Source organism: Heptranchias perlo, unplaced genomic scaffold (assembly GCF_035084215.1).
Source record: "Heptranchias perlo isolate sHepPer1 unplaced genomic scaffold, sHepPer1.hap1 HAP1_SCAFFOLD_926, whole genome shotgun sequence".
In the NCBI taxonomy this organism is placed as follows: Eukaryota; Metazoa; Chordata; class Chondrichthyes; order Hexanchiformes; family Hexanchidae; genus Heptranchias; species Heptranchias perlo.
Window position 1 is genome coordinate 1 of NW_027139967.1, and position 12,500 is coordinate 12,500.

At 55.0% G+C, this 12,500-nt stretch overlaps 1 protein-coding gene across 1 annotated transcript in view; it reads left to right on the forward strand.

The window, feature by feature from the left end:
- Window positions 1–165: 165 nt before the first annotated feature.
- The window catches only part of LOC137319899 (serine hydroxymethyltransferase, mitochondrial-like), a gene marked incomplete at its 5' end in the record, with an annotated part of 14,581 nt that continues 2,246 nt past the window's right edge, over window positions 166–12,500 (forward strand). The window contains 5 exon segments of the mRNA XM_067981795.1: window positions 166–331; window positions 4,754–4,814; window positions 4,817–4,852; window positions 5,629–5,784; window positions 10,601–10,708. Coding sequence (XP_067837896.1) covers window positions 166–331; window positions 4,754–4,814; window positions 4,817–4,852; window positions 5,629–5,784; window positions 10,601–10,708 — 527 coding nt within the window.

Here is a 12,500-nt window from a genome sequence, read left to right on the forward strand (position 1 = left end):
TGGGCTCGAGTCTCCGGACTACGTTGGGCAGGGTGGGGGGCTCGAGCCCACGAACCTCTGAGTCGGAGGCGGGAGAGGGAGAGACTGCGTCAGGCAGCGAGCCCGCGCTGGTAACGGGGCTCGCAGCGCACCTTCAAATCTGTTTTCAACTTCCCTCCCTTTCAGAGCTGGCCTCGTCTTCTTCCGCAAAGGAGTGAAATCGGTGGACAAGAAGACCGGGAAGGAGATCAAGTACGATTTGGAGGACAAGGTCAATTTTGCCGTCTTCCCGTCTCTCCAGGGAGGACCGCACAATCACGCCATTGCTGGTGTGGCGGTCGCCCTGAAGCAGGTATGACAGAATTATCCTCCTCGCTCGTCGGTAATCTTCGGAGGTTCGGAGCAAGACGTAGAGTCTACGGCACAGAAACGGGCCGTTCGGCCCGTCTGGTCCGTGCTGGCCTTTGTGCTCCACACGAGCCTCCTCCCTCCCTCCCCTACTCCATCTCCCCCTATCACCATATCCTTCTGTTCCTTTCTCCCTCATGTGTTTATCCGGCTTCCCCTTAAATCCATCTCCGCTATTCCCCTCAACCACTCCATGTGGGAGCAAGTTCCACATTCTCACCGCTCTCCGGGTGAAGAAGTTTCTCCTGAATTCCCCATTGGATTTATTAGTGACTCTCTTATATTTATGGCCCCCTAGTTCTGGTCTCCCCCCACAAGTGGAGACATCTTCCCTACGTCTACCCGATCGAACCCCGTCATAATTTTAAAGACCTCGATCAGGTCGTCCCCTCCGCCTTCTCTTTTCTAGAGAGAAAAGAGCCCCCAGCCTGTTCAGTCTTTCCTGCCGGTTACATAAGAACATAAGAAATAGGAGCAGGAGGAGGCCAATCGGCCCCTCGAGCCTGCTCCGCCATTCAATAAGATCATGGCCGATCTGATCCTAACCTCAAATCTAAATTCATGTCCAATTTCCTGCCCGCTCCCCGTAACCCCTAATTCCCTTTACTTCTAGGAAACTGTCTATTTCTGTTTTAAATTTATTTAATGATGTAGCTTCCACAGCTTCCCGGGGCAGCAAATTCCACAGACCTACCACCCTCTGAGTGAAGAAGTTTCTCCTCATCTCAGTTTTGAAAGAGCAGCCCCTTATTCTAAGATTATGCCCCCTAGTTCTAGTTTCACCCATCCTTGGGAACATCCTTACCGCATCCACCCGATCGAGCCCCTTCACAATCTTATATGTTTCAATAAGATCGCCTCTCATTCTTCTGAACTCCAATGAGTAGAGTCCCAATCTACTCAACCTCTCCTCATACGTCCACCCCCTCATCCCCGGGATTAACCGAGTGAACCTTCTTTGTACTGCCTCGAGAGCAAGTATGTCTTTTCTTAAGTACGGAGACCAAAACTGTATGCAGTATTCCAGGTGCGGTCTCACCAATACCTTATATAACTGCAGCAATACCTCCCTGTTTTTATATTCTATCCCCCGAGCGATAAAAGCCAACGTTCCGTTATAACCCCGCCCCCCCAGTTCTGGTATCGTCCTAGTAAGCCTCGTCCCACCTCTGCCTGCCGTTAAAGAGGAGGATTGGGGGGGGAGGGAGAGGTTTGGGGGGAGCAGGACGGAGAGACAACCTGGAAGCCATACACTGGAGGCAGAAAACAAGAGCGTAACAGAAACGGTTTGCAGGGAATTCAAAGCAGAATACCGCAGGAGACGGAAAATGCTGGTAATACACTCGGCCGGTGAGGCAGCGTCCGAGGAGAGAGAGAGAGAGAGAAACACACAGAGTTAATGTTTCGCGTCACTGACCTTTCGTCCGAACTGGAAGAAATTTAAAGATTCAACTAACGGGGCAGGCGTCAGGTTGATGACGCAAGTGGAGAGCCAGGCAGAATATAGAAAGTTCAGAGGGGAAGTGAAAAAGGATATACGAGGGGCAAAGAGAGAGTCTGAGAATAGACTGGCGGACAACATAAAAGGGAATCCAAAAGTCTTCTGCAGGCTGTAAACAGTAAACGGGTCGTAAGAGGAGGGGTGGGGCCGATTCGGGGTCATAAAGGGAGATTTACGCAAGGAGGCAGAGGTACTAAATGAGGACTTTGCATCTGTCTTTACCAAGGAAGAAGATGCTGCCAGAGTCTCAGTAAAAGAGGAGGTGGTTGAGACACTGGATGGGCTAAAAATTGATGAAGAGGAGGTACTAGAAAGGCTGGCTGTACTTAAGTAGATAAATCACCCGGTCCGGATGGGACGCACCCTCAGTTGCTGAGGGAAGTAAGGGTGGAAATTGCGGAGGTGCTGGATATAATCTTCCAAACATCCGTCGATACGGGGGGGTGGTGCCAGAGGACTGGAGAATTGCAAATGTTACACCCTTGTTCAAAAAAGGGTGTGAGGATGAACCGGCAACCACAGGCCGGTCAGTTTAACCTCGGTGGTGGGTGAACTTTCAGAAACGATAATCCGGGACAGAATTAACAGTCACTTGGACGAGTGTGGGTTGATCAGGGAAAGCCAGCACGGGTTTGTTAAAGGCAAATCGTGTTTAATTAGCTTGATTGAGGTATTTGACGAGATGACAGAGAGGGTGGATGAGGGCAGTGCGGTGGATGTGGTGTATATGGACTTCCAAAAGGCGTTTGATAAAGTGCCGCACGGCAGGCTTATCATCAAGATTGAAGCCCATGGATTAAAGGGGGCAGTAGCAACATGGATACAGGATTGGCTAAGGGACAGGAAGCAGAGAGTAGTGGTGAACGGTTGTTTTTCGGACTGGAGGGAGGTGTACAGGAGGCCATTCAGCCCCCCTCGAGCCTGTTACACAGGAACAGGAGGAGGCCATTCAGCCCCCCTCGAGCCTGTTACACAGGAACAGGAGGAGGTCATTCAGCCCCCTCGAGCCTGTTACACAGGAACAGGAGGAGGCCATTCAGCCCCCCTCGAGCCTGTTACACAGGAACAGGAGGAGGCCATTCAGCCCCTCGAGCCTGTTACACAGGAACAAGAGGAGGCCATTCAGCCCCCTCGAGCCTGTTACACAGGAACAGGAGGAGGCCATTCAGCCCCCTCGAGCCTGTTACACAGGAACAGGAGGAGGCCGTTCAGCCCCCTCGAGCCTGTGACACAGAGAACAGGAGGAGGCCATTCAGCCCCTCGAGCCTGTTACACAGGAACAGGAGGAGGCCATTCAGCCCCTCGAGCCTGTTACACAGGAACAGGAGGAGGCCATTCAGCCCCCCTCGAGCCTGTTACACAGGAACAGGAGGAGGCCGTTCAGCCCCCCTCGAGCCTGTGACACAGAGAACAGGAGGAGGCCATTCAGCCCCTCGAGCCTGTTACACAGGAACAGGAGGAGGCCATTCAGCCCCTCGAGCCTGTTACACAGGAACAGGAGGAGGCCATTCAGCCCCCCTCGAGCCTGTTACACAGGAACAGGAGGAGGCCATTCAGCCCCCCTCGAGCCTGTTACACAGAGAACAGGAGGAGGCCGTTCAGCCCCTCGAGACTGTTCCGCCATTCAATGAGATCATGGTTGATCTGTATCCTAACTCCATTTACCCGCCTTGGCTCCGTATCCCTTAAAACCTTTTGGCTAGCAAAAATCTACCGATCTCAAGATTTAAAATTATTAATCGAGTTAACGTCTACTAGCTTTTTTGTGGGAGAGGGTCCCACATTTCTACCACCCTTTGCGTGACGAAGTGTTCCCTGACCCCTCTCCTGAATGGCCCTGGCTCTGATTTTGACGTTACGCCCCTCGTCCTGGACTCCCCCCACCAGCGGGAAAAGTTTCTTTCTATCGACCCTATCGATGCCTCTCAGAATCCGAGAGACCTCAATCAAATCACTCCCTTGACCCTCTATATTCCAGGGAACGGTTCGTAACCTCGGAGTCCTCTTTGACCCTGAGATGACTCCGACCCCACATCCTCTCCGCCGCCGAGACCGCCCGCTCCCGTCTCCGCACCCCCCCGCCTCGGCTCGTCCGCTGCTGAAACCCCTCGTCCGTGCCCTCTGTCCCCTCCGGACTCGACTATCCCGACGATCTCCTGGCCGGCCTCCCGCCGTAAACTCCAGCTCATCGAAGACTCTGCTCGCCCCCCACACCCCCCACCCCCCGTATCCCAACCCGCACCGAGTCCCGTTCACCCGACACCCCCCCCTGACCTGCGCTCGCTGACCGACATCGGCTCCCGGTCCGGGAACGCCTCGATTTAAAATTCCACCCTCCTGTTCAAATCCCTCCTCGCTCCCCTCCCCTCCCTATCTCTGTAACCTCCTCCAGCCCCCTACGACCCTCCCAGATCTCTGCGCCCCTCCGATTCTGGCCTCTTGTCCATCCCCCTGATTTCCATCGCTCCCACCATTGGCGGCCGTGCCTTCAGCTGCCCGGGCCCCGAGCTCTGGAATTCCCTCCCGAAACCTCTCCGCCTCCCTCTCCCCTCCCTCAAAAACCGACCTCTTCGACCGAGCTTTTGGTCACCTGTCCCTAATATCTCCTCGCGTGGCCTCGGTGTCAAATTTTTGTCTGTATCTCTGAAGAAACTGGCAGCAGCGGCTCTGACCTGAAGTTATTGAAATCAGCGTCGAGTCCGGAAGTTTGCCTGTTCGAGAGACGAGGTGCCGTTCCCTCGAGCCTGGTTGAGTTTGATTGACTCGAGGAGCCTCTCTGATGCTTCCCTCCGACGCCCGCTCCTAACCTCAAGTTATTTGTCTCCTCCTTCCCTTCCCTTCCCTTCCCTTCCCCCCCCCTCGAAGGCCAACTCTCCGATGTTCCAGGAATATTCCAGACAGGTTCTCAAGAACGCAAAGTCCATGGCCGTGCCTTGCTGAGGAAGGGGTACACTCTGGTGTCAGGTGAGCGAGTTCGACCGCTAGCGGGTACCGAGGGGGCGGGGGCTGTTTGTGGTGGGGGGTGGTGAGGGAGAAATGGCCCCCATAGAACCCCCTCCCTATCCCTCGGTCTGGGAGGTCGCGGGGGTCGCCGGAATTGTCCTCGGTCCCCTTTGGCCGGTGTTGGGGGCAGTTATCCGACGCTCTCTTTGCGTTAAGAATCTCCTTGGACTTTTAAGGAAGTTCACTGGGTTCAGACTCTCTCTCTCTCTTCCCCGTTGCCTCTGTCATTGGCTCCCTGTGCCCCAGCGTCTTGACTTCTTGAAATTCTCATCCTCGTGTTCGAATGCCACCACCACCCCCCCCCAATCTCTGAGACCTCCTCCAGCCCCCTACGACCCTCCCAGATCTCTGCGCTCCTCCAATTCCGGCCTCTTGCCCATCCCCCCGATTTCCATCGCTCCCTCCATTGGCGGCCGTGCCTTCAGCTGCCCGGGCCCCGAGCTCTGGAATTCCCCCCCTAAACCTCTCCGCCTCTCTCTCTCCTCCTTTAAGACGCTCCTTAAAACCCACCTCTTCGAGCGAGCTTCTGGTCACCTGTCCCTAATATCTCCTCTTGTGGCTCGGTGGTTAATTTCTGTCTGATTTACGCTCCTGTGAAGTGTCTCGGGGAGGTTTTACGACGTTAAAGGCTCTGTATGAATGCAAGTTTTTGTTCGATCCTGGATTGAGTCTCTGACTGCTCGATATTCTGACGTGTTTAACCCCTCCACTGACCGACCCCTTTTATTCTTGCTCAGGAGGGACTGATAATCACCTGGTGCTGGTGGACCTGAGACCAAAGGGAATGGATGGAGCGAGGGCTGAGAGAGCCCTGGAGTTAGTCTCAATCACTGCCAACAAGAACACGTGCCCTGGAGACAAGAGTGCACTCACACCCGGGGGGCTGAGATTGGGTGAGTTCTCTGGGGGTGTTTGACGGGACAGTGCAGAGGGAGCTTTACTCTGTATCTAACCCTGTACCTGACCCTGGGAGTGTTTGATGGGACAGTGCAGAGGGAGCTTTACTCTGTATCTAACCCTGGACCTGCCCCTGGGAGTGTTTGACGGGACAGTGTAGAGGGAGCTTTACTCTGTATCTAACCCTGTACCTGCCCTGGGAGTGTTTGATGGGACAGTGTAGAGGGAGCTTTACTCTGTATCTAACCCTGTACCTGCCCCGGGAGTGTTTGACGGGACAGTGTAGAGGGAGCTTTACTCTGTATCTAACCCTGTACCTGCCCCTGGGAGTGTTTGACGGGACAGTGTAGAGGGAGCTTTACTCTGTATCTAACCCTGTACCTGCCCTGGGAGTGTTTGACGGGACAGTGTAGAGGGAGCTTTACTCTGTATCTAACCCTGTACCTGACCCTGGGAGTGTTTGATGGGACAGTGTAGAGGGAGCTTTACTCTGTATCTAACCCTGTACCTGCCCTGGGAGTGTTTGATGGGACAGTGCAGAGGGAGCTTTACTCTGTATCTAACCCTGTACCTGACCCTGGGACTGTTTGATGGGACAGTGCAGAGGGAGCTTTACTCGGTATCTAACCCTGTACCTGCCCTGGGAGTGTTTGATGGGACAGTGTAGAGGGAGCTTTACTCTGTATCTAACCCTGTACCTGACCCTGGGAGTGTTTGATGGGACAGTGCAGAGGGAGCTTTACTCGGTATCTAACCCTGTACCTGCCCTGGGAGTGTTTGATGGGACAGTGTAGAGGGAGCTTTACTCTGTATCTAACCCTGTACCTGACCCTGGGAGTGTTTGATGGGACAGTGTAGAGGGAGCTTTACTCTGTATCTAACCCTGTACCTGACCCTGGGAGTGTTTGATGGGACAGTGTAGAGGGAGCTTTACTCTGTATCTAACCCTGTACCTGACCCTGGGAGTGTTTGACGGGACAATGTAGAGGGAGCTTTACTCTGTATCTAACCCTGTACCTGACCCTGGGAGTGTTTGATGGGACAGTGTAGAGGGAGCTTCACTCTGTATCTAACCCTGTACCTGCCCCTGGGAGTGTTTGATGGGACAGTGTAGAGGGAGCTTTACTCTGTATCTAACCCTGTACCTGCCCCTGGGAGTGTTTGATGGGACAGTGTAGAGAGAGCTTTACTCTGTATCTAACCCTGTACCTGCCCTGGGAGTGTTTGATGGGACAGTGTAGAGGGAGCTTTACTCTGTATCTAACCCTGTACCTGCCCTGGGAGTGTTTGATGGGACAGTGCAGAGGGAGCTTTACTCTGTATCTAACCCTGTACCTGACCTGGGAGTGTTTGATGGGACAGTGTAGAGGGAGCTTTACTCTGTATCTAACCCTGTACCTGCCCTGGGAGTGTTTGACAGGACAGTGTAGAGGGAGCTTTACTCTGTATCTAACCCTGTACCTGCCCCTGGGAGTGTTTGATGGGACAGTGTGGAGGGAGCTTTACTCTGTATCTAACCCTGTACCTGCCCTGGGAGTGTTTGATGGGACAGTGTAGAGGGAGCTTTACTCTGTATCTAACCCTGTACCTGCCCTGGGAGTGTTTGACGGGACAGTGTAGAGGGAGCTTTACTCTGTATCTAACCCTGTACCTGCCCCTGGGAGTGTTTGACGGGACAGTGTAGAGGGAGCTTTACTCTGTATCTAACCCTGTACCTGCCTTGGGAGTGTTTGACGGGACAGTGTAGAGGGAGCTTTACTCTGTATCTAACCCGTGCTGTACCTGCCCTGGGAGTGTTTGACGGGACAGTGTAGAGGGAGCTTTACTCTGTATCTAACCCTGTACCTGCCCCTGGGAGTGTTTGATGGGACAGTGTAGAGGGAGCTTTACTCTGTATCTAACCCTGTACCTGCCCTGGGAGTGTTTGATGGGACAGTGTAGAGGGAGCTTTACTCTGTATCTAACCCTGTACCTGCCCTGGGAGTGTTTGACGGGACAGTGGAGAGGGAGCTTTACTCTGTATCTAACCCTGTAACTGCCCTCGGGGTGTTTGATGGGACAGTGTAGAGGGAGCTTTACTCTGTATCTAACCCTGTACCTGCCCTCGGGGTGTTTGATGGGACAGAGTAGAGGGAGCTTTACTCTGTATCTAACCCTGTACCTGCCCTGGGAGTGTTTGACGGGACAGCGTAGAGGGAGCTTTACTCTGTATCTAACCCTGTACCTGACCCTGGGAGTGTTTGATGGGACAGTGTAGAGGGAGCTTTACTCTGTATCTAACCCTGTACCTGCCCTGGGAGTGTTTGATGGGACAGTGTAGAGGGAGCTTTACTCTGTATCTAACCCTGTACCTGACCCTGGGAGTGTTTGATGGGACAGTGTAGAGGGAGCTTTACTCTGTATCTAACCCTGTACCTGACCCTGGGAGTGTTTGATGGACAGTGTAGAGGGAGCTTTACTCTGTATCTAACCCTGTACCTGACCCTGGGAGTGTTTGACGGGACAGTGTAGAGGGAGCTTTACTCTGTATCTAACCCTGTACCTGACCCTGGGAGTGTTTGATGGGACAGTGTAGAGGGAGCTTTACTCTGTATCTAACCCTGTACCTGACCCTGGGAGTGTTTGATGGGACAGTGTAGAGGGAGCTTTACTCTGTATCTAACCCTGTACCTGCCCTGGGAGTGTTTGATGGGACAGTGTAGAGGGAGCTTTACTCTGTATCTAACCCTGTACCTGCCCTGGGAGTGTTTGATGGGACAGTGTAGAGGGAGCTTTACTCTGTATCTAACCCTGTACCTGACCCTGGGAGTGTTTGATGGGACAGTGTAGAGGGAGCTTTACTCTGTATCTAACCCTGTACCTGACCCTGGGAGTGTTTGATGGGACAGTGTAGAGGGAGCTTTACTCTGTATCTAACCCTGTACCTGCCCTGGGAGTGTTTGATGGGACAGTGTAGAGGGAGCTTTACTCTGTATCTAACCCTGTACCTGCCCTGGGAGTGTTTGATGGGACAGTGTAGAGGGAGCTTTACTCTGTATCTAACCCTGTACCTGACCCTGGGAGTGTTTGATGGGACAGTGTAGAGGGAGCTTTACTCTGTATCTAACCCTGTACCTGACCCTGGGAGTGTTTGACGGGACAGTGTCGAGGGAGCTTTACTCTGTATCTAACCCTGTACCTGACCCTGGGAGTGTTTGATGGGACAGTGTAGAGGGAGCTTTACTCTGTATCTAACCCTGTACCTGCCCTGGGAGTGTTTGATGGGACAGTGTGGAGGGAGCTTTACTCTGTATCTAACCTGCACTGTAGCTGCCCTGGGTCAGGAGGTTGTGGGCTCGAGCCCCACTCCAGAGACTGTTGGAGGTGCCGTCTTTCGGATGAGACGTTAAACCGAGGCCCCGTCTGCCCCTCTCGGGTGGGTGTAAAAGATCCCACGGCCACTATTTTGAAGAAGAGCAGGGGGGGGAGTTCTCCCCGGTGTCCTGGGGCCGATATTTATCCCTCAACCAACATCGCCCGAAAGAAACCCCCCACAAATGACGGGGGAATGTCCATCTCATTTGTCTGCGGGATCCTGCTGTGCGCTGCGTTGTTGCTGCGTTTACAAAAGGCGTTTCCTCTGCGCCCCTCCAATTCTGGCCTCTTGTCCATCCCCCGATTTCCATCGCTCCCACCATTGGCGGCCGTGCCTTCAGCTGCCCGGGGCCCCGAGCTCTGGAATTCCCTCCCTAAACCTCTCCGCCTCTCTCTCTCTCTCTCTCCTCCTTTAAGACGCTCCTTAAAATCTCCCTCTTTGACCGAGCTTTTGGTCACCTGTCCCCAATATCTCCTCATGTGGCTCGGTGTCTGATTTTTGTCTGATTTACGCTCCTGTGAAGAGCCCTGGGGGGACGTTTTACTGCGTTCAAGGCGCTGTATAAACGCCCGGCCTAAAACAGCGCCACCCCTGGTGGGAGGGCGGTAATTGCAGCGTGACCGGTTTACATAGGAATTTATTGTGCCTCGCTGGGTGGCACTCTCACCTCCGACTCGGAAGGTCGAGGGCTGTGTATAAATGCATGTTCTTCTGGTTAATTTATTAACTGTCGGAGGGTCAGTACTGAGGGAGCGCCGCGCTGTCGGAGGGTCAGTACTGAGGGAGCGCCGCACTGTCGGAGGGTCAGTACTGAGGGAGCGCCGCACTGTCGGAGGGTCAGTACTGAGGGAGCGCCGCACTGTCGGAGGGTCGGTACTGAGGGAGCGCCGCACTGTCGGAGGGTCAGTACTGAGGGAGCGCCGCACTGTCGGAGGGTCGGGACTGAGGGAGCGCCGCACTGTCGGAGGGTCAGTACTGGTTTGACTTATAGGGAGAGGTTGGATAGACTGAGACTTTTTTCCCTGGAGAGTAGGAGGTTTAGGGGTGATCTTATAGAAGTCTATAAAATAATGAGGGACATAGATAAGGTAGATAGTCAAAATCTTTTCCCAAAGGTAGGGGAGTCTATAACGAGGGGGCATAGATTTCAGGTGAGAGGGGAGAGATACAAAAGGGTCCAGAGGGGCAATTTTTTCACTCAAAGGGTGGTGAGTGTCTGGAACGAGCTGCCAGAGGCAGTAGTAGAGGCGGGTACAATTTTGTCTTTTAAAAAGCATTTGGACAGTTACATGGGTAAGATGGGTATAGAGGGATATGGGCCAAGTGCAGGCAATTGGGACTAGCTTAGTGGTATAAACTGGGCGACATGGACATGTTGGGCCGAAGGGCCTGTTTCCATGTTGTAAACTTCTATGATTCTATGATTCGATGATTAAATGTGCCATCCTCATTCCCAGGTACCCCTGCTCTGACCTCCCGCAATTTCAAAGAAGCAGATTTCGAGAAGGTGGTGGATTTTTTCGATGAGGGGATTGCAATTGCTTTGGAAGTGAAGAAAAATACAGGTATTAATAATGATTTTCAGTACTGAGGGAGCGCTGCACTGTCGGAGGGTCAGTACTGAGGGAGCGCCGCACTGTCGGAGGGTCAGTACTGAGGGAGCGTCGCACTGTCGGAGGGTCAGTACTGAGGGAGCGCCGCACTGTCGGAGGGTCAGAACTGAGGGAGCGCCGCGCTGTCGGAGGGTCGGTACTGAGGGAGCGCCGCACTGTCGGAGGGTCAGTACTGAGGGAGCGCTGCACTGTCGGAGGGTCGGTACTGAGGGAGCGCTGCACTGTCGGAGGGTCGGTACTGAGGGAGTGCTGCACTGTCGGAGGGTCGGTACTGAGGGAGCGCCGCACTGTCGGAGGGTCGGTACTGAGGGAGCGCTGCGCTGTCGGAGGGTCGGTACTGAGGGAGCGCCGCACTGTCGGAGGGTCAGTCCTGAGGGAGCGCCGCACTGTCGGAGGGTCAGTACTGAGGGAGCGCCGCACTGTCGGAGGGTCAGTACTGAGGGAGCGCTGCGCTGTCGGCGGGTCGGTACTGAGGGAGCGCCGCACTGTCGGAGGGTCGGTACTGAGGGAGCGCTGCGCTGTCGGAGGGTCGGTACTGAGGGAGCGCCGCACTGTCGGAGGGTCAGTCCTGAGGGAGCGCTGCGCTGTCGGAGGGTCGGTACTGAGGGAGCGCTGCACTGTCGGAGGGGCAGTACTGAGGGCGCGCCGCACTGTCGGAGGGTTGGGACTGAGGGAGCGCCGCACTGTCGGGGTCAGACTGGGCAAAGAGGGTGGGGATTAAGGACTCGTGTCGGGTGGTTTGGGTGCCCAGACACACAACGTCAGCACACGTGTGTATACACACGCACACGCACACGCAGTCTCAGACACACACACACACACACACACACACACACACTCGTACACACGCACTCTCAGACACACACACACACACACACACGCAAATACACACACACACAAACACACGCACTCTCAGACACACACAAACACACGCACTCTCAGACACGCGCACTCTCAGACACGTGCACTCTCAGACACGCGCACTCTCAGACACGCGCACACTCAGACACGCGCACTCTCAGACACCCGCACTCTCAGACACGCATTCTCAGACACGCGCACTCTCAGACACGCGCGCTCTCAGACACGCGCGCTCTCAGACACGCGCGCTCTCAGACACGCGCGCTCTCAGACACGCGCGCTCTCAGACACGCGCGCTCTCAGACACGCGCGCTCTCAGACACGCGCGCTCTCAGACACGCGCGCTCTCAGACACGCGCGCTCTCAGACACGCGCGCTCTCAGACACGCGCGCTCTCAGACACGCGCGCTCTCAGACACGCGCGCTCTCAGACACGCGCGCTCTCAGACACGCGCACACTCAGACACGCGCACTCTCAGACACGCATTCTCAGACACGCGCGCTCTCAGACACGCGCGCTCTCAGACACGCGCGCTCTCAGACACGCGCGCTCTCAGACACGCGCGCTCTCAGACACGCGCACACTCAGACACGCGCACTCTCAGACACGCGCACTCTCAGACGCCCGCACTCTCAGACGCCCGCACTCTCAGACAGGCTCCCTCTCAGACACACGCCCTCTCTCAGACACCCGCGCTCTCAGACACCCGCACTCTCAGACGCCCGCACTCTCAGACGCCCGCACTCTCAGACAGGCTCCCTCTCAGACACACGCCCTCTCTCAGACACCCGCGCTCTCAGACACCCGCGCTCTCAGACACCCGCGCTCTCAGACACCCGCGCTCTCAGACACCCGCGCTCTCAGACACCCGCGCTCTCAGAC